Below are 21,936 nucleotides of genomic sequence, written 5' to 3'. Positions count from 1 at the left end.
TTGGAGAGCAGAAGGTTAGTTTGTTTAAAAACCCGGAGAGCCCCGCGCTCCTGCCCGCCGGCTCTCATCTGGAAGCGCACCAGGGCCCTGCTAACCGGCCATGTTGCTTACGGGGGGTGTTCAAACCGCATGATCCTTCCACATAACCAAGATTAGTGCGGCCAGGAAGACGTGAATAAACACTCCTCCTCCCGGCGAGTCTCTCAGCCTGGAAACCCGGGATCCGTCCCGGTACAGACACCCTTGTGTTTATTTTAACACGGAATTACCAGCCTTGCAGCTCGGGCCAGACCTCGTTCCCTCAGACGATCGATAAAGCCCTAATTCACTCGCAGAGTCTGACCTGCCGCTGCTTACGTGACTTCCCATGATGCCCGCGGGCGAGGTTAAGTGTCAACCGCCTCCGCGAATGTGATCCCATGATCAAATCAAAGGCTTAGAGGGTGATTTACATTCATCTTTTATTCAAGGGTCAAGTGGAATTGCTTCTGGATTCATTCTGTTGCTGTTTCCTGGGGGTCTCTTTCTTGCATCGTGTGTTTACAGTGAGGAAGGCAGTGAGGAGTTGATTTAGTTTCTATGTATTTATTTTTTTTTGCTCCCATTCTACTTTGGTCTCCCTGCGACCAGTGCATTGTGCATGTTTCCGTTGCCCCGAGCGATTCATTTATTGCTTCGCCCCGTTGTTTGTCGCGTAGCCTAAAGTCTCCACATCAGCGTACCCACTCGGAACGCCGGCCCTTCCCGTCTGTCGTATGACTCATCAACTTTCTCCCGCTGTCGTGGCTCAAACAGAACCAGCACTCAAAAGTGCCAGCAGTCTGAGATTTTATTTAAAGATCAGAGGTAAAGTGACCGTTGCTTCGACTAGGATCACGCTTGGTCACTAGCGTAAGGTCATAGGCGTCCTCAGATGTACAGATAAAACAAGTAAATAACCCCTAGGGTCATCTGTATCTTGAATAATAAAATGTATTATGTCATGTTTTATTTATTCATCTAGGACCTTAGCAAATGCTAAGGTCATAATGCTGCAATTAATGGCAATTCGAAAACAGCTCCCTTAGTTTCGCAGAAGCTAAGCAAATGACCGTCCTGATACACCATTTTTATACCATCTTACGCAGAGCGCCTTTCCGGGGCAGTGGTGGCCTAGTGGTTAAGGAAGCACCGAGCAAAGCACCGTCCCCACACACTGCTCCCCGGGCGCCTGTCATGGCTGCCCACTGCTCACCAAGGGTGATGGTTAAATGCAGAGGACACATTTCGTTGTGTCACTATGTGCTGTGCTGCAGTGACTCCAATCTGCATCCAGCCAGACGGCCTCCGGCGGCAGCGGACGCTGCGCCAGAACTGATGTCGCCGAGCTAGTCTTCCGCCCCTCCTCGGAGGCAGTTTCACCACGTGTACTGTCACCGCGAGGTGGGCGGAGCCGCGTTATTGATTTGGCCCGTCGTTTTATTGTGACGCTGGATGTGCAGCGCGTATCGTCTTCTCTATTAAAATCCATCCACGGGAAGACAATGTACGTATCCCATTTTTCCCCTTTATATCCTCCAGCCGCCCTGTTGTCGGCGTTGAAGCGGTGAACGAGCCGAGAGGCCAACCGCGGAGGCCGAGACCCGCCGTGCATAAATCCCGAGCAGAGAGCGCGCCAAAAGCTGTGTAAATGTCAAAAGCATCTGTTGCGAGGAAGGGGTGGAGGAGTGGGCCGTGGTTGCCAGGTGCGGATGCCGCTCTTTCCCAACCAGTAGCCGCTCCTGGAGGCCCAGAGAGAGGCCTGCTCCTGTCAAGCAACTTTTCTCCCCCTCTCTTTCTTAACAACATCCCTGTAGGCTTTGTGTGTGTGTGTGTGTGTGTGTGTGTGTGTGTGATTTGTGCGTGTGTGCGGTGCACTCCCCATGCCGTCCTCGGCGGCCTCCACTACACCGGGGGTCTCAGATCTCATTTCTAGCTACTACTGAGCTCCTGTCGAGTCTGTTTTTCTCCACCACCCGGCAGAAAGTAGTTCCTGCTCTTTCTCCGAGCATGTGTCCATTTGGACAAGCGCTCTCGAGCCTAGCCGGACTCCGCTCGGAACGCTGGGCTGAAATTGAGATTTCTCTTTGGGAAAGGGGGGGGCAGGGGTGGAGAACCAAGCTGTGCTTTTTGATATTGTTTTTCCTCCTGTTTTCTTCCGCTGCAGTAGAAAAGGGCCTTATCCCTAATTCCCGAGAGTGCCGAGGGAATTCTCCTCCCACTGCCAGGGTTTCAGTCACTCACAAATAAGCAGGAAAATGTGAATCGCCGCGTGGGGCAGGTTTCATCGGTTTTCAACCAGAATTCTGAACAAGAGTCAAGAAAAAGTCTGTGTGCTCGGGTTGAATTCGATGACAGTGATGACAAAGAGAGACCCTTCCTCTGATCGACCTTATCAGCGTCAGGGACAGTTGTTCAGCTTGCGTTGGCATTCACGCTGCATGCGTGAAAATGTGCGGGGGGGTTACTTCCAGAAATTGCAGGACACCTATTAGTTGAAACTTTCATATCCATTCAATTGCACAAATTACACTTCAGCAACCATTCACTTACGTTCGTTCGAGGTTTTTTTGAAAGAGAAATCCAAGGGTAGACCCTTCACAGTGGTGACATAGCAGGTAAGGAAACGGACCCGTAATAGGAAGGTTGCCGGTTCGAATCCCGATCCGCCAAAGGTGCCACTGAGGCGCCTTTTGTGGCTGCCCTCTGCTCACCAAGTGATGGGTTCAAAGCAGAGGACACATTTCATTGTGTCACCGTGTGCTTCACAATACAGCTTGTGAGAACCAGTCATATTAGTTCCGTCCATTAGACTTTAAATTTGAACAGTAGCTCAATTTGCAAAGTACATTTTAAGAAACAGCGATCCAGCATATTTGAAGCAGGAATGATGGATGGCTCCTGTTCTCCCCTCTCTCATTCTTTCACACTCGCCGTTTTCTATCTCAATGGGAACCCAAACGCTGGAGAGGAAGTCTGCACATTAAATTGTGCTCCGTCTTCATTGGCCTGGCTTCTGTGCATGCCTGGAGATCTTTGTTCCTCTTTCACGCAAGAGTGGTGCAACGTGGGAGGTTTAAGAAGAAGGAAGAGGTTTTTTTTTTGTTTTTTTTTGCCGATGTACAGAAAATGCAAACATGACAGTGGGCACACACACACACACACACACACACACACAGTCACTTCAGCAGAGCCACTAAATCTCTTGACTTAAACCTGTTCACTGACAGAAGAGGCTTTAGAAATTTGCCCCACATTGAATGGTGGAGAAAAGATGGATTCTTGCTGAGGAGACGTTTTTTTTTCCTCGCTGTGGCCATTGGGCTGTGGTGCTGATTGCACTTGTTACTTAATTACGCATTTGGACCCACCACACTGACAGAAAAGCTCGGGCCGCCTCCCTGCTGCCTGGCCCCTTCCATTGTGCAAGGCCCTGAAAAGGAGTTAAACAAAATGAAGACGGGACACTTAAATATGCTGCCACAGAAACTTAATTGACGCACTGAAAGCCGCCCCCCCCGACAGTTTGCTCTCCACCGTTCCCCACGCTGCCGGGTCCCAAAGGCCTGTCCTCTCTCCTCTGCTTTTCAAATTGGAGTTTAAACAGGGATCTGCGAGGAAAAGGGCATTGCCCTCCTCAGTGTGAAGTTGACGGTGGAGGGAATGGGGGGGTTATTGGAGCAAATGAGAAGTAATGGCCGATATAAAAGATGCCAAATTGTGGATCTTGTTAAGAAGACGAAGAGCGAGGAAACCATCTTGCTTTATAGTGTTAATGGGGGTTCCCGTGATTTACATGTATGTAATTACTCGCTCGCATTTGCATGAAGACCGCAGGTTCACTTCGAGTTTCCTTCTGATGATGAACATATCAGGATTGTGCAGGGCAACGAGAGGACCTTGTGATGATAGCAGGTCATGAAATATTTATGGGCAAGAGGAGCACTGTGAGGGGCTGCTGTGTGCGATGGAGCTAAAGAGACCTCTGTTTGCCAGCGTTCCCCCAACTGGAGTACGTGGTCAATATGTTTGGCTTCCAGACATAGTGACTCCGAACTGCCTGTTAACCCCATACCCCTGTCTGGAAGGGCAGGGCACCGTTCCAAATGCACAAATCACCGTTTCCCTGTTTACACATGACAGTAATCCAAGATGGGGAACTGAACTTCACCAAAAAAAAAAAATGAACAAAGCTCAACGAGTGACATGCAGTGCATAGATTCAGTGCAGTGCAGTGCATAGATTCAGACTCAGAACTCAGAAGACTGAGCGAGTGTGGCGTCTCAGCATCTGGATGTGAATGTTGTCCCATTGTCAAAGTTAGTGTCAGTCTCGTCAAGATGTGCAGCTCCAACAATTAAATACCATACGTGTCTTTTACTTCACAATTTCCCCTCCTTTGTTAAAACAACAGCAAACTAGGTTTGCTTGGTAAGCACTTGATGAATATTTATATACTGTGTGTCCATAACTTTACCATTCAGACAGACAGACAGACAGACAGACAGTCTTTTAGTCATGGCCTTCTCAGTGCCAACCAAATAAAACGGTAAACCTTTTAGAGACCATGCTGTAAAGCAGACACAACATTATAAATTCAGGACAGCGTCCAAGTGAGCAGTTCCAGCAGTCAAAAAAAAAAAAAAAAAACACCTCCAAAATAACTTAATTCCTTTAGTTTTTTTTTCTTTCCTGTTTGTTGGGAACCTTGAAATTTCCCAAACGCAACACTTTCTTCACCTTCATCCCTCCTTGTTTGTCTTGAAAGCTGTCGCTGAAGGAGAAGTCGCACATAAAAATAACATCTGTGGTGATATCGAGTTGGAAGGGGGGGCAAATGAATAATTCCCTCTGTTTTCCTCTGTCTCTTCTTACAGTGTGACAGCGAGAGTGACATCGATGACAAGGTAAGACTTTTTTATTTTGCTCTGTTTACTTTTCCAGCCACGTGATGCGTTCGGGGCTGTGAGTGTCAATTCAGAGTTGGCACCTCGAGAAGCAGCCTCCTGTTAGCAAGTAAAGATGAGAAGTACGAGACGTTAGGAACCCTCGCTACTGTTGATCATTTGCATTTTTCGGAGGGGGTGGGAGAGGGGGCATCACGGGGGGGAGCAGACAGGAAAACAGATCATGAGGAAGGGTGCAGGGGTGCGCCGCTTTCTCGTTGGGTTTGAGGAAATGACAGTCTGTCAGTGTCGTGGGACGTCAACCTACATTACCTATTTACCTACATCACCTATTTCCTCAGAAATTGTTTAGGGAAAGAAAACAAAGGTGCCACCGTGTGTTTAAGGAACAGACTCTTCCATGCCATCCTGTCACTGGGCAACTTGAGTTAATTTATCATTATAATCCATGTTAATTATATTTACTTAACCTCCAGCTATACATTTTCTAAGCCGTGTCATCCAGTTCAGGGTCACAGGGAACTTCAGCAGTTGATAGAATGAACACCTCATTGTCTTATTCCGTGATCACAACTTCGGTGTTGTCTAAAATGAAAAGAAGAACGAACTGAACCATTAGAGGAGTTTCTGTTCATTGCAGAAACAGTTTTTTAAACAGACAGGCCTCACAATTTTAAGCCCAATTTTGAGGTCACTGTTGCTTGCATTGCATCCTGTGTCGCTTTTCACATGTCTTTTTGTGACCGACATCTGTGGGACACTACAAGGTTCTGGTTGTTTGAATCCATCTGTTGTGTCATACAAAATACAGTCTGTTTACTTCAATCTCTATTAACCCCTTTGTGCACTGGACCAATAATCACTATTTCCGCCTGTTTTTAACTAATTCTATTTAAATGTAATTATCTTCATTTTTGTTCATCATCTTCTTTGTGCACATGGTTTAAGACAACACTTGGGCCCACAAATCTATAAATTTGAACTTTTTATTTAAAGATGTCATTTTTATGGGAAGATGTAATTTCAGGGCAGTTTCACACAGCAATACAAGAAATAACAATTGTATTCTAAAAATGATATCATTTTCTGGCTCAATACATACTGAAAACTACTGTAGAGATTTGAAGCCTTTATGTTGGATTTTTAGGTAACTAATTTCAGTTTTATGAAGGGATGGCAATAGGCGCCCCCAACCCTAACCCTAAGTTATCCAAACAGGGGAAAAAGCCTTTTTAACAATGCTAGATAGTTTCTCACTAATAATATTACCACTGTTGTACAAAGCAGACATTCCTTGTCTAGTATCTGACATCTCAGCACACTTAAATTAAAATATCTGCACTTCACTAGTTTGGCGTACCAGGGCTCTAGACACAGTTTTATGTCTGGTGTGATGACATACAAACATTTTTACACTACCCTCAGCTGCCCTGCAGTAGGTCCTCTTAAGGTGGAAGGAGAACTGTGTAGGCGGTGAATCCTCTTCTGAGGCATCATGCCATCTTCATAAAGTATTCCTCTGTGAAATAAGTAGACAGAATCAAACAATATAAATTAAACAATACAAATGAATACATATATTGCATCCAAATCAATGTACTTTTTTTATACCACATTTGTTAAATCACAGCCGAGCATCAGCATGTGGCCAGCACATAGCTAGAATTTAAATGCCAGCATAAAATCACCTAATAAATGAACCTGCATAAAACAGTCCATACCAGGCATTTTGCATAATACACCCCTTGCTGTGACGCACATGAGGCACTGACCTATACGCACGCAGGTCCCGGCTTCATCCTGCCATTTCTTTGGGCATGCCATATATCATTTTAAACCTGTGTAGAATTGGCTGAGAGAGCTGTCACTTAGTTTGACAAATGCGTTTAAGAGCAAATTGCATTTATTTGGAGCCAGCCAAAATGATGTTGGAACGTGACATCGGAATAAAGTAATCGCTGAGGAAAATTAACCACAGAATTTATAGAGGACGTCGACCGGAAACTAGTGTGAGTTTGGAAATAAAACTTTTCCAGTAATCAATATGCATCTTGGGTGCTAAAAATCTAAAGAAATCTAATGCAAAATTAGTTTATTTATGTGTGTGTGTGTGTGTGTGTGTGTGTGTGTGTGTGTATATATATATATATATATATATCAGAAATAAAAAAAAAAAGTTAATTACTTTACCTCAAACCAACATCCATAAACTAGCTAAGGGCCACAGTTCACCTGGCAGCGTTTCAGCTTCCCGATTCACATGTCAGCAGAGATAACCACTTTATGATTGCCATCCTTAAAAAAAAAAGGTTGAACCACCAACGGAAGCCTTACACATGTTAATTCTTCTGCAGTTAAGCAATTACTTACTCATAAATGAATGAGATAGCATGCCTAATCTCTTCTAAGCTTAGCTCCAAGCTCTGTTGAAACATCTGAGCCTCACCCTATAAATTATACATTGATAGCAGCACAATTTGCATTAACTGTAGCTTGGCAGTCAATAGCCTTTTATCTCTTCATTGAACCAAAAAGTGAGGGAAGCCGCTGGCAGCTTGACATGACAGGAAAATGCCTTTCTGCCCTACCGGTTTCCAGCATTGCAGTGAGGACTCGTCTCCTCTGCCCTCAGGTCAACCTACGCTGACCTCTTCAGCAGATCAGCTGAGGGTACACCTGCTGCAGAGACCTGTGTTTGGGCGACCTGCGCTCAGCATTTGGAGGCCAGCTCTTTCTTGCAATCTTTCTTCAGAAAATATGGAAGTTATTGGCGCAAAGGCCTTCAAAGAGCCATTTCATCCAAAGTGAATCAATGATTTTCTTGTCAGACACCTGCAGGGCTGAAAGCATTCAGGTGCCACACTGGATCTTCGGCGTACTGACGTGGCTGCAAAAAATTTTTATAAAAACCAAGTCATTAGGAAACAGGGAGGGGGTGGGCCTTTGGTCTTGGCCAGACAGATAGATAAATATTGAGCAGTCGCTCCACGTGTGAATGTATTTTGTGTCACCCATACTGGCAATGCAAACCGTAAGTCATGAACAGGACATTTATGAAGCCAGGAGAAGACACCAAAGATGTCGATGAAGGCATAATGTCCTTTGGAAGTTGGTGCCAAAAGATCCGGCAACCAGGAGCATGCTTCTGCACTTTGTGCACAAGGAAGCTTCTATATAGAACTAGCTGGAAAAAAGTGCAGTCATGGCACAAATTAGACCCTAGTCATAAAGCAGCAGTCCGAGCTGAGTGTTTTTTTTTTGTGAACAAAACTTATGATGAGATATCTCTGTGAAAGAATTTTTTTGACATGATGGAAACAAGACGAGGCGCAACGTAAATTCTGGTCATGTGACGATCAGTTTTTATTGACTAAATAGTAATTAGTTTTAGTTGGTTTTAGTTGACTGAAACTTGAGTATGAAAACGAGTATGGAAGTGACAAAGACAAAAAAAAAACAAAAATGACAGCTTGGCACAAAGACTACACTAAAACTAAAATGAAGACATCCTACTAAAAACAACTATACGAGCAACACACATTCAGCGGGGGTGACAGACACGGCAGATATTCCACCGTCAATAACCAATCGCGTCACCCTCAATGACCCTCACACGTCTGTCTGTCTCAAAGCAGCATGCGAACTTAAAAGGTAAAAAAAAAAAGAAACATTCATCTGAGAAACTAAATACGTTTCATTATTGATGAGGCTACTGACTAAAAGTATGAATAAAATTCAAAAATGTACTATCAGCCCTGCATCTGGGTTAAGGGGTGTGCAATGGGGGAGGTTGCGCAACGCCAGTCCAGTGATTGACTGGCAGTGAAATCCCGCGGTGGCTTTTGTGCCACGTTTCAAGAGCCGGAGACGAGGGCTGTCTGTGGTAATTGCGTAAACTTTACACAATGCTAAACTGCTAATTTCCCTGGCACCGGCAGAGCAACAGGTGCCGTCCCCGCCTCTGTTTCCAGGAAAACAATGGCGCCTTTCACGTCAGAGGAGAAGGCACCTGAACGCCCACGTTGTCCGGATTTAACTGATTACTTTAATTAGAATATTGCCAGCAGGCGGGTCTGTTGGGTGCAATCACTTGTGCTCATTTGAATAAACTGTTTCACTTTTATGATAAGCTAGACGAAGATATGGGCTGTCTGGTAGACTTAGATCAGACATGATGCTTTAGGGTACAATTGTAAGTATTCAGTTGGAGGCCACATGCAAATACAGCTTCACTGGACTGCAGATGGGACTTCTAGTAGTTAAAATATACAAATGTCATATAGTTTGTGGTCTACAGTTTGGACCATTTATATGATTCCAAAGCAGACATATTAAAAATAGGAAATGGTAGTCTGTTTAATAATTTACATTAAAGGTTTTTCCTTATACAGCTTAATCAGGCAACAGTTACTGCTCAATGTGGGCATTTAATAATTAGGTGTAGGTTCATATGTGAGTGATATGGACTTCCCTACCAATATTCAGGGAGGGCATATTACATTCAAGTATTCCTTCCCATAGGCTGTGTCTCCAGGATAACCAATATGGAAAGGCGTGGGGGTTATCAAAGAGTCCAGTTCTGCACTGGCATCATGTGCAACTATCATAATGACATGGAGGATTAAACCAAGCTGTTACAAAGTACCTAATATATGTAAACCTTAATAGCTGCATTTGCAACATGTATTATTGTAACATGGTATGCAAAAGGGCACTGGTCTTAATTTATAATCTGTGTATGTGTATGTCTTTTACAGTAAATAGAAAATGTATTTGGATATTGTTCAGATATTACTTTTGAACATCAGTTGGAACAAAAGCAATGTAGACACCTAGGGTAATTTAATTCAGGTCCACAGTTTCTCATTTGGCAGTAATTTATCGTTTTATTGAAATGTTTGTTCTACAACAAAAAAGGTTTAAAAATGAATATTTCTAATAATGTACAGCCTTAATAGTCAAATTACCAAGCACCAAATGCCTAGGATGCATCACGTCTGTTAATCTGTGAGGGTGCCCAGTACCCACTGCATTTAGTCCTGCACAACCTGCAGGTTCCACACATTCTCAGCAAACTAGTACTGCATTGTATGGATGTTTTTTCCAGGATTCGGGAGCCTCCTTTCAAAAATGTAATGGAGCCCTCCTGGTCACAGTCCATCTAGTGCCCACCTCACTCTGCCACTGTTCACTGGCAAAGAAAGTCATGCGGGTTAAATTTTTATTTTTATTGAATCTCACTCAGTGCATGGAGGGCCAGTTAGAAATTGAATTAGTTTTTTACCCAACACAACCCGTCTTGACCTGGTTGTACGTGTCAGGCCACCATGGCTTTATGAAGCAAAATGTTGTCTTTGTTTTAAGCAATCTAAGTCTCTGTGTAACCAAGCTGATTAAATTTTCATAAATAGACAAACCACATGGTCTTAACAGAAACACATTTATTCTTATAAAAAAAAAAGGCAGAATGTCCCCTGGCGTCTTTGTGGGACACAAATTCACTGTGGTGTCTTTGACTCCTGTTATTGATTAAAGCTTAATTAGAGCATGTGCTACACATTAAGCTTTTTTTTATAGATTTTTTTTTTCAGTGGTTATGTTGTCTGATGTTACTCTTGTTTGATGAATGGGGTTTTTAGGCCGGGATTCTTTTCTAAAGATTTTTTTTAATGAGCCAGCCTGTAGTGTTTGTTCTTTCAAACCGTATTGGAATAGAGGGAAAGAGATTAGTTGTCACATGTGACACACCATGGCACAGCGCCCAGTGAACACAGTGAAATTTGTCCTCTGCATTTAGCCCATCCCCCTAGTGAGCAGTGGGCAGCCATGAAAGGCGCCTGGGTAGCAGTGTGTGGGTACGGAACTTTGCTCAGTGGTACCTTGGAATTAGAACCGACAGCCTTCTGATTATGGGTCCGCTTCCTTGCCCACCACTGCTGTGACTGATATTAATTTGAATCATGGGTTACTACTGCTTACTGGTATTTCAACAGTCTTCATCTCTCCAGCATGAAACAAGCATTCATTTCCTGTCACCGCTATAGTGACTCCTACCGGCTATGGATGGTACATTGTCAGGGCGCAGGACCAGGACAGGCAGCACTGGGTTGCCGTGTGGGGATGGAGCGAAAGGCCTCTTGCTGGCTTGATACAGTTTATGAGATCACGTGGCTGGTCATGAAGGAGAAGGCTGTCGGATCTGGAAGTGTGGGTCGGTGATGACGGATGGAACAGGGGGTGAGGCATAAGAGATATCAAAGGACAGGCATTTGGTTGGCAACATCAGTTTCAGAACAGGAGGCAGACATGGATAATCCAGAGGAACGGCCAAGAACATTTCGGTAAATATGAAGCTTGGTCAATCAGGACAAAGGCCACAATTTCATGTCATTGACAAGTTTGGCTTTGCCTAAAAACATTTGGCGGCCATCTTGGCTAACTGCAGTCTCATTGTTGTTTCTACACTCTGTTGCAAGCCGTTTGTCCTGACTGACCAAGCTTTATGACACATATACATAAATATGATGTTATATTTACGTTACGTATATTAATAAACATGTATTTACTTAGCCTTTGACCATGAGGAATAATTCTAATGTTCTACATTTAGTCAATAAAAAGCATGCGCTTGATTTACTATAGAAGGGATAGCTGCATGGACCACATTCTCGGTATTAAAGAGTAAAAGTAGGGGGTTTCCTTGACACACACCAAACCTTGGGCCTTTTTCACCAGTCAGAAATCGAATCACAGTCTTTCATTTACAGACCCTGTCAAGGTCTTAGACACAGTTAGGCCAGTTTTAGATCTGCTTGGGAACTAGTTATTTGCAAATAACCTAAGCATTTCCTCATCTGGCTCTAAAAGGGACCATCGTCACACCCAGCTGCTTTTCTGCGGTGTCTCGACAGGATCGCTCACAGCCCTGACTGACACATTAATTCCTGCTCTTCGTATCTTTCCACGCGTGGGATGAATGCCGCATCGCAGAGCCCATGCATTTCGGAAAGCTTATCAGCCAGCATGCTCTGAGGTGATGCATCGGGAGTGTCTGTCTTCCTTACGTCCTGCACAGCCGACACGTACGCAGCGCGTCTATGCAAATGCGCGGCCCATTTTCCTGGGCGGGGTGAATGAATGCTAATGTTCCCTCCGCTCCTCCGGCCCGCTCAGATCGCTCGTTTCCTCTCTGACTCCTCATATTCAATAACAAACAGCCCACCCGCCGTCTCGCTGACAGCCCTAATAGTTTTTTATGGAGGGGAAAAATGAACTGGCTTAATGTTTCAACACAAGCGATCATCCGTCCTCATCTCCTTAATGAAATTAGATTAAGTGCACCTGGGAAAGAGCTGAGGAAGCAGAATGCCGCGCCACCTCCTTTAATTTAAAACCAATTTGCCAGCAATATTGTCCTCAGCTTGGGATTCCGAATGGATTCAAAATGGAGGCCGAATGAGATCACAGCCGAGCTGACTGGTTTAATTCACGTCCCCACGGGCAGCGCGGAATGATTACTGACACATGCAACCGAGGCTTTAATATGTAGATGTCATTTCTCTCCTGTCCTGCCTTTGTTTCATGCCCCGCGCCGCTGGGGGGAAGTCGAAGTTTGCATCTGTCTACGTCACTCGTGTTAGTTCTACAGTAATTACTTCTGGTCTGGAAACACTTTTCTGTCTAATTTATATTAGGTCTTTTTTTCTTTCGCGGTCTGTGTGCTTCTCTCGTCTCCGGTTTCTGCAGATTGAGGCCTTACTGGTTGTCATGGGATACATCTGTTGTACATTTGGAGGCCGAAATGTGTGGAGAAGCTGTTTGGCGGCACGGATTTAAAGCTCCGTTGGCATTCCAGACGAGGAATTAAACTCTTGTGTCTGGAGTTGTTTTGAGGCCGGACTAAGCGCAGTCGGGCAACCTATAGAGAGGGAATCTTGTAGGACCAGGCAGGTGACACACATGCTTGTAAAAACACATCTAGCGATTATCCTCCATACACGCATGTTGACATTTCTTGTGTCAACACTCGCCCGAAAAAAGAGAGAAGACGATAAGAGATCGTGAGTGACGGCTCTGAGAAGGTATGCCGGAGTGCTTCCAGTTCTTTCAGAATTGTTTATCTTGACAGAGCAGACGAATCCACCTTTTATCATCGTTCAGCACCTGCTATTGTAAGGAAGAAATAAAGGAAGCATGTTGAGGCACGTGGAATGCATGTTCCCGTCATTGGCTGAAGCCCCTTTCTGAACACCTGATTAGCCTTTTTATGTAGGAACCACAATTCGTGTTCCACACATAAGACCTGGTTCTTCGTGGCGTTATCTAAGACATTGTGTTCAGGAATGTCGTCCGATCGGAATTGTACTTGTTTGGATTAGTTGACGTGGCCCAGAGATATTTACTACAAGGATTGTGTTTTTGGTTTATTTCCACTGACAGATATTATGAGTAAGCTGAGGAGGCGGGAGCAGGCAGGACCTTCGTTGCCGGATTCGGCAGCTTTGAGTTTGACGTTTTGGTAGAAATTGCTTGGTGTTTAGAGACCCAATTCAGGCACAATGTAGACGATTTGGGGCCGAGCAGTCTGGTAGGCGCTTCTGTTACTGACACGTTGACTTAAATAGTCCAGAAGGAGGAGGTAGGGTATGTGGAAGCATTTTAATGTAAGTATGTAAAAATCATTATTAATGATATTTAATAATTACCCACCAAGCGGGCGAAGAAGAACTCATCTGATGAACCCAACCTATCCTAGCCCAAGCTATCCCATAATTTATTGCACACGTGTCCTCTAGGCCATGGATTTTGAAGCAAATGAAATGTCGGCTGAGAAAGAACTCTCAGGCTAAAAAGTTAAGTGAAATAAAATAATATAATTTTAAGAAGGCTATAAGGGCCGGACTCGAGACATGCCCCCTGGTGGATGGGAGTGTTCGCTAGTGTCACATTGAGTGCGTGTTCTGGATTGGCAGACGTTGTTAGCTGTCTGTATCTCGTAGAAGAAGTACTACATACCCAGCCAGCCCATTTTGTTTTCTCAGGCTTTATCGAGCATGAACCAGTGTCCACGTTCCACGTGGGCTTTCTCCAGAGGAAACTGCACGTTCAAGCATCTTTTCGTAACTAGTCCTGGAGCCTGGTTTGATTCTATCAGCAAATCTAATTTAATCATTCACAGCAGGCCAAAACCAGATCACATCAGAGTGTTTATTATCATCAGGCTTTTTAAAAAACGGTTACATAGATGAATGCTTAGATCGTCCTCCCCAACCGCAACCTAAAGAACAGGCTCTCCGCGCTGGCTTCGCTCAGGCGGTTCGGTGTTTTTTTACGGACTAGTGTTTAAATAACAAGCCAAGCACTATAAACATTTTTCCACATCAGTAATAAAACCAAAATTGAGTCCATATTGGATGCAGATGTTGCAAGCGAATGGGGCGGGAGTTGGACGGGGGCGAGGGGGGAAAATATTTTTCGGCCTGTGTGTGTCAGATTTTAGCGTTTCTGATCCTGCATAAGCATAATGCCTAAGTGCCCTTTATTCAATAAACATCGGTGGACCCCAAATTGCTTTCAGCTTTCGCCGTCCTGAAATAGAAGACAGGACTTTTGTGTGTTTGGACGTGGGGCACGAAGGCTGGGGTTTGTACCAACATGTGCTGAGGAGGGGGGGGGGTGACATTACTAATGTGGAGAGGCTTATTTTTCCCCTTTCCAAGAAATGGCATGTGCAATCAGGGGCAAATCTGGGATACCTCGTTGTTATTATTAATACATGCTGCCGAGTGTAAAATTTCCCCTGCAGAAGCCAGCAAGATGCAGGCCAGCAGAAAGAGAGCGATGTCATCACGTTCGTGTTGGGAGGCAGCAGATGGAACTAAACATAATTAAACACAATACTTAATGGTTCGTACGCGTGTGACTTTTTATGGATCAGGAAGCGCCGTGCATGAGAGCTGTCAATCATTGGGCTCATTTTGAGATCATGTTCTTGGTGTCAGAAATAATTACACAAAGGATCGTTAGTTCGTCTTCTCTGAAATACAGATAACTACCAAGCATTTTTTTCCTTATTTTATCTATTTATTTATTTGTTTGTTTGTTTGTTTATGCAAATCCTGAGGACGCCTTTGACCTCAACTTAGTGGACAAGCCCCATGCTTAAAATAGTGCCAAGTAACAATAACCCAACATTTCTAATGATTAGTCAATCATATGTGTTTAGCTTTTCTTCTCCCTGCGGCCTCAACCGGGCTTACGGTCGGTTTTCCCTGCCCTGTCTCCCCGTAGAATTCACACAGACAATTAAAAAGTATATAGATGACTTAAGTGCTACTTTGGTTTCTTCTGTAATGTTTATTGCCATTCATTTCCTGTTCCTAGATTCAATTTCCCCACTAAGTGTAGTTTGGCTGCAAACTGGGCGGCTGACATCGTCCAGTTGTCCCAGCATGCCAAGGAGCAACAACGTGTGTAAATTTCCACTTAACGCCTTGCCATTGCTTCAACACCAAAGAAAGAAAGAAAAAACACGACTAGAAGAGGCGACGCCGCTGAACGCAACCCAGCACCAAGCCTCAAACCAGCAGATCCCCCAGCAGTCACTCTGGCTTCCTCTGGATCTTTCCACGAGCTGCTGTGTGATGTGGCGTGCGTCACGGGAGGGCAGGGCGGAGAGAAGAACCCTCGGCGAGCGGAACCCAAACACACAAGCCCAAAGGCTTTCAATTAACGCCGAATCCCGGCAACCCCGCCCCCCGCGTGCAGTGGCGGGAACCGTCTTTGATCTGCATCGGTGAGGGGGGGATAGGTGCAGAGCTTGGAAGATTACAGGAAAAAAATAATTCTCATATCGCAGAGCCTGGAGGGAAAGTTTATAGAGGACCTGAGGGGGCGTAAAAGGGCAGCAGGTTCCTAATGGCGGCCGCCGCCCAAAACCCGTGTCTTTCCAGCAGGTTTTAATGACCTGTTGCAGGACTCCTCCCACCGCTGTTTTAAAAGCGCGTCTGAGGAGTTATTACCCGCGCTGGTTAATTTGCTTAATGAAGTACGTTCCAAAGCGCAGGCGGGTGAGCGACAGCGCTAACCCGCATTAGCCGCGACGTCGCCGAGCTCCAGCAGCCGGCCTGGCATTTAAACCGCTACCCCGCTGGCACCCCAGACAGGGTTATATGGGCCTCGATTAAATTCATTTCACTTCGTTAGCGCAGGCCCACTTCGGATTGGAGTGCCAGCGGCGGTACCGTAGGGGGACGGCGCTGCAGCAGCGGGGTTTGGTGCAGTCGGGGGGGGGGTGAACACATGGCTCTGACAGACGGGGTGCGCGAGAACGCTGCTGGAGGACGGCTGCCGAATGAGAAGGGGCTGTGCATCGGTGGCTTCGAGGGCCTGTTCAGTCCACAGACGGCCCACACAGCGCCATCCCTCATTCTAGCTCTGGGAAGGCAGTGTCATGTGTATCATACGTCAGTAACGTAATGATACCATAAACATGCTGTCATTTGCATTAACCATAATCCATTTGCTGTGCCAATTTTTGCTCCATCGTGTATGTAATAGAATCAACTATAAGTAAGGAAACACTGCAAGTACGTTGCTTTGAATGAGTGTGGCAGCCCCATTTCAAAATATGGTAAATTTGAACACGAAAACTCGGCCATAAAACTGCACCACCGTCAGTCTCACCCTTTATGTGGGGATTGTCGCTGGCAAGTGTGAATTTTCGCATCTGTGTCACAGTTCAGTCCCACCCGGGAAGAGAATGAAAAAAATAATAATTTTAACGTGTCATCTATTTATTAAAGAATGGAAGTGATTAACATGTTAACTTGTTCAGTGTAATGTAGTTCAACCAAGAATATTAGAGGTAGCGTGACGTGATATGGGATTATTGGGCGTAATTGCAAGCATCTGTTTTGGATTCTGTACGTGTAACACATTGCTTCACGTCCTGAAACAAATGTTTCTCCTTTCATGGCAGATTATTTGTATTGAAAAGCTTTTATGGTACATTAATATTTATCAGACCTTTTTTGACTTACAGCATTGTTTTTCCTTCCCGACCCATTTGAGATTTGCTGGAGAAATCTGATAAATAATTCAACTGAGAGGATGGACTGCAGTCCAGAGGAGCAGTAAGCCATGCTCTGCTGTTTAATAACTCCATCTTGCTTAAGGGAGTGCGTCAATAAATAATCAAAAAAATCAAAAAGAAAGATACACAGACAGCAGTTTCCTGGCCCGGTTTTGTCCTAAAAGATGATATTCCCATTCCGCATTTTATTTATTCTCCGCCTCGAATGCTTATTTTGAAACAATGTAGTTGTTCCAAGGCCATTCAGCCAAAGAGTGACATAAATTACTACCGCCGTGCCGAAAATGGATCTGAGGGCGGCGGTCGGGCTGCTCCAGCCACAGATCACAAAGCTCTTAAGGCAACCAACTCAACCAACCCACCAAAAATAACCCCATTATGCTGGAGAGTGGACGTTGAGAAGGAGGGGTTCAGCAGGGCCGGACCAGACTCACGCGGGAGTCCGGCGATGAATAAAGAACTCCAGAAGTAAATAAATAAATAACCGGCTAGGACGTGGTAGCCCGAGGGCGGTAAGTTTTCTGTCCGCAGTCGACGAGCGGCGCGCTTTGATCAGAGGAGTGTCTGAAGATCCGTTCCACATCTGTAGAGAGAAAACGAGCTGTAAACTGCCAAGAAGCATTTTAATGACGGCTGGATTATAAAATGAAAGGAGGCTCCAGATGGCAGCCAGTGCAGCGACTGCGGCCGGGTTTTTTAAACTGCTTTTTTATTGATAAAATATGGGGTGAAAAAATGCGTGGGGCTTATTAGGCGTCCCGCTGTGATGTTGCTCAGCTGGCCAAGCTGCTCGCCGTGGACCTCGTCCAAACATGCTTCCATAAATTTTTAGCAGCGCCTTTAAATCTGCGAGATCCCCCGCTTGTTAAGTCCAGCCTCCCTGACTCCCCGGCCGATGGCTCGGGTTCATTTTTATTTCATTCATTTTTTTTTTTTTTTATTTGGACAAGATTTGTATTTTTCAGAATGACAGGATGAAAGCTGCACCCGCTTAGCGTCTTTTTTTTTTTTTCTTCATTACATTCGGCCCAAGAGCCAGCATCTTAACGACTTAATTCCTGCGTGATTTCATTAGCCTTTCGCTCTTCCTGATGCAAAATGAGCAAGGCTGATTAATCAGATATGCCGCGCAGTGACTCCGGGGCTGCTGACGAGGTCAGGGACAGAAATAGGAGCTTGGCCGTGCACTAGCAAGGGCAGAGCCCTCAGAGCCCAGCTTGTTTTTTTTACCCCTTCAGCGTTTAATGGGGCACTAAGTTAATGTCTCGATCGCAGTCAGCCCTTCTCGACGGGTCGGAGAATTCCCTTTATAAACAGGACGGGAGGTGTGTGAAAGCCAGGCTAGGCCGCCTTTTGTTTGATTTATTGTGCGGAGCTCTTTCTTGAGCCCTAGCGCTTAGTGCAGGCTCTGTAGGAGAGGTCACGTAGAAGTCAAGGTATCTCCAGAGCATGAGGCATCAAAGATGCACATTCAAGACCAGAGCGTGTTTGGAGAGTGAGGGTGTGTTGGTAATTCTTCTTTTATTTCTTTTTATTTTTTAACCTAAAAGAGAAGGTTCGTAATGGCCATGATACACATATTTAAACCTCATTTGAGGCCTGCTACAGTAACAATACTCTTGACCTGTTGGGTCACCCAGTGCCGACTGGGCTCTCTTTTTTTAATTTGTCCTCATGGGATCGCTTTTCTTAACCTCCGCACCGCCAATCCTGCCAGCATGTAGCTAATTGGACATAATTGCTGTTGACGGCACACGGAAATTACAAGCGCTTCGCTCCTGCCTTTGTCTTGTTTTCACTGTCTCTGAATCTGCCATCGCCCACCTTTGAAGGTCCCCTCACATCTGCTCCCTCCTTTTCCCCCGTCCTCTTGCGGTGGCAAGTTTCGCTGTAAAAATGATGATGGAAAAGCACGACACGCCCTCCCCGCACATCCCACTCGCAGCCATCCAGGGAAAAGGGACAGCCGCCGACAGTTTAATGGACTAATTTGTAACCACGAACGAGAAGAGCTTGACGTCGGACGCATTATAATTTGACGGAGACTGGCAGCTGAGAGACAGGCAGGGATGTTGGAACCACCAGTGCCTCCTGTCTCCAACCCCCCCACCACCACCACCAACGCCACCGTCGCCATCACCACCACCTCCCTGCTGCTGCATTTTTCTCTTCCCTTCAAGCACTCTCTTTGTTTTCCTCCTCTGAGGATAGAAGAAAAGATGGAGGAGAGGCGGGAAGGCTTGGATGAGAGTGGTACAGTGCCCACTGCTCAAAGCTCCTGTCATATCCTCCTCCTCCTCTTCCTCCACCCCCCACCCGCTTCGCCATGTTTCTTTCAGCAAGGGCTCATGGGAGTTGAGTATTTCGGTACTTATGTATGCGTTTGAAATGCAGGACAGATGGGGTCTCCTGGGACTGTTAAAAATGAATAGAGGGTAGTAATAGGAGAGACGCTCGAATCCTCTCCCATTAGTTATTTATCAGGAGCGTGAGTGGTGGTGGTTAAAAAAGAAAAAAACTCCTTTCATGAGCGCTCTCCTAATGCAGCATTTGATGACTGCCAGCACCGGTTCCAGGAACCGTAATCGTAAAACAGTGGGGGCATTAGCAAAACGGCCTCAAGAGGAGCGAGTAGATGAGCAGCATCCCCCCGCAGGGTTACCATGGCTGCCAGACAGAAGCAGGATCTCACCTGGCAGAGCGCGGGGCGGCCGGTCCGGCGGCAAATGCAGTCGAGAGAAGTGATGAGTCACCGAGGCCGAGTCTCGCCCACTCGCCGCAAATGAGACGGACGTGAAGATAGAGCGATACAAACCAGCAATGATGAAAATGCATAAGGCCCCGGATTTATTACGCTCCTGCTCCTCATCCCAGCGGTGGAAATGACCTTCAGCGGCTTGAAATGGCTCATAACGGGTTATGTTGCGGCGAGACAGGTATAAATTATACACTGCAATGAACATCATAAATGAAACATGCTGTAAAACTGTAATGAAATTCAAAGCGGATCTCACACACACACACACACACACACGCTGTTCATTCGTAAGGAAAAGAGATGGTTCCCCCTCCTGACCTCCTGCCTCCTACAGAGCCTTAGTGAAGGGAGATCACAGAGACGGTAAATGAGCGTGCAGGCAGCGGCCCACTCGTGTCAGCTGACGGCCTCTGGACGCCGGCAGTAATGGCTGCCGGACTGATCGCAAAGTTAATAAAGGCCAGCAAATTACATGACAGGTTCATTTTCCATTAATTGCTCTTCACGCTTCTCCCTGCATACTCTGCCTGCTTTCCAGCGGCCCGGCGAGACACAGAGCAGGGTGAGAAGGTGACGGCATTCTGTCCCTTCGACAACAGCCCTGCGTAGTGAGAGATTTGGTTTGACTGTTTATTTGTTCAAAAAAAAAAAAAAAAATCACCAAACCATCTAATCCGTCCCTCCAGGAATCCACAGTGTCACAATTGCCAAGCAGATTAAGCCAACTCCCATGAATCCAATTACTGCAACCTTTGACCAATGAGCGTCGTCTCTCGAGAGTTTCACCAATCAGTGAGCCATATGTCACCAAACTTGCTTCATTGTTCCTGGTTCTGAAAGTGCCGGAATTTCTTATAGCAGCAACTGCTGTCGCTGCCGACAATGTTTCTGCTTTTCTGCTCATTATAGCAGCGCGTAGCATCCACATGGGCGGCCGCCTGGTTGGATGGCATCAGATAATCGCTGCATTCTGCCGAAATCCCGACGAATGTTAAACAGTGACGTGCGTTAATCAGCGGCAAGCAAATGCCAGTGAAATATCAATCGAACGCAGCGACAGGGTGCAGCAAAAAAAAAAAAAAAAACGAACGCCCCTGTGGAGGGGGCGCCCCCAAGGCCGAACTCCTACCCAGAGCAGCACTGTACTCAGATCAGGCAGCCACAGTCACTACCAACACTACTTTTTGACTCGGATTTTTACGCTGCTACTTGAAAAACAGCTAGCAATGTCATTATGATGATATCGATTATGTTCTGCGATGAATCTGAATCACAGTGCATCGATTATATTCATTTCAACATGACTATTATATAACAGGTTAAAACCAACACCCTGCCTCACAGATGTTCACTACTGCCAGGCTTTTCCAACAGCCACACTAATATTCAGAAGCTGAGAGGATATCTGCATCAAGATAGCTAGATCACCAAGAAGCTGTGACGACCAGCAATTGTTCTGTTCAGAGCTCGTATCGCAGTAAACAATGGTACATCTGTTGATCTCCATTTGTTGAAAAGCTGGGACGTGTTCATTAGATCATTTCAGGAACCAGTCTATAATCAGTGATCCAATTTCATTGGCATTGATGACTTGTCCCAAATTGCTTCAAACAGATGTGCTGCTTGCATCTCATTGTGAGGCATGCTGAGAGTGACCTGATACACGTTTTTGCTAGTGAGGAAAATTTGCCATAGCACCTTCTGGATTAGGCTTCCAATTACTATCATGCCTTCATGAGAGTAAAAAAAAAGTCAAATGATTTAATTTTCTTTACTGATTTTGCAAGCAGACAGTACTGTGTGGATCTAATTTACTATGAATCACGTTACCTTAGAAGTTAACATGTCCTACAGTCAGCTGCAATTCAGAGAGATGGTTTTATAAGGTCAGCATGTGACGAGCCCTCCCTACTCTAAATATACACCGGGCTGGTTATTGCTCTTCCTGTAAATGTTAGACGTTCCAGGAACTGCTACTGTCCTCATTAACCCAGGCCCACCCCAGACACCCCAGGTTAATGGTGAGAGCGTATGCTAGTGGCCCATAAATACACCAGTGGTGCCGGGCTGTGACCCTGAAATCATAAAAGCTGCAGGTCTCCAGCCACTGACCCAGCATCATTGACACTGGTCACAGCGGTGCCAAATGACAGATGTGT

General features: G+C 45.5%; 1 protein-coding gene across 9 annotated transcripts in view; it reads left to right on the top strand.

The window, feature by feature from the left end:
* Positions 1-21,936, top strand: part of fbrsl1 (fibrosin-like 1) — a 239,931-nt gene that overhangs the window by 152,942 nt on the left and 65,053 nt on the right. For all 9 annotated transcript variants that reach the window (XM_028995353.1, XM_028995358.1, XM_028995352.1 and 6 more), the window contains one exon: positions 4,896-4,925. In XM_028995353.1, coding sequence (XP_028851186.1) covers positions 4,896-4,925 — 30 coding nt within the window. The remainder of the gene's footprint in view (positions 1-4,895; positions 4,926-21,936) is intronic.

Source organism: Denticeps clupeoides, chromosome 11 (genome assembly GCF_900700375.1).
Source record: "Denticeps clupeoides chromosome 11, fDenClu1.1, whole genome shotgun sequence".
Classification (NCBI taxonomy): Eukaryota; Metazoa; Chordata; class Actinopteri; order Clupeiformes; family Denticipitidae; genus Denticeps; species Denticeps clupeoides.
This window is presented reverse-complemented; position numbering and strand designations above follow the sequence as displayed.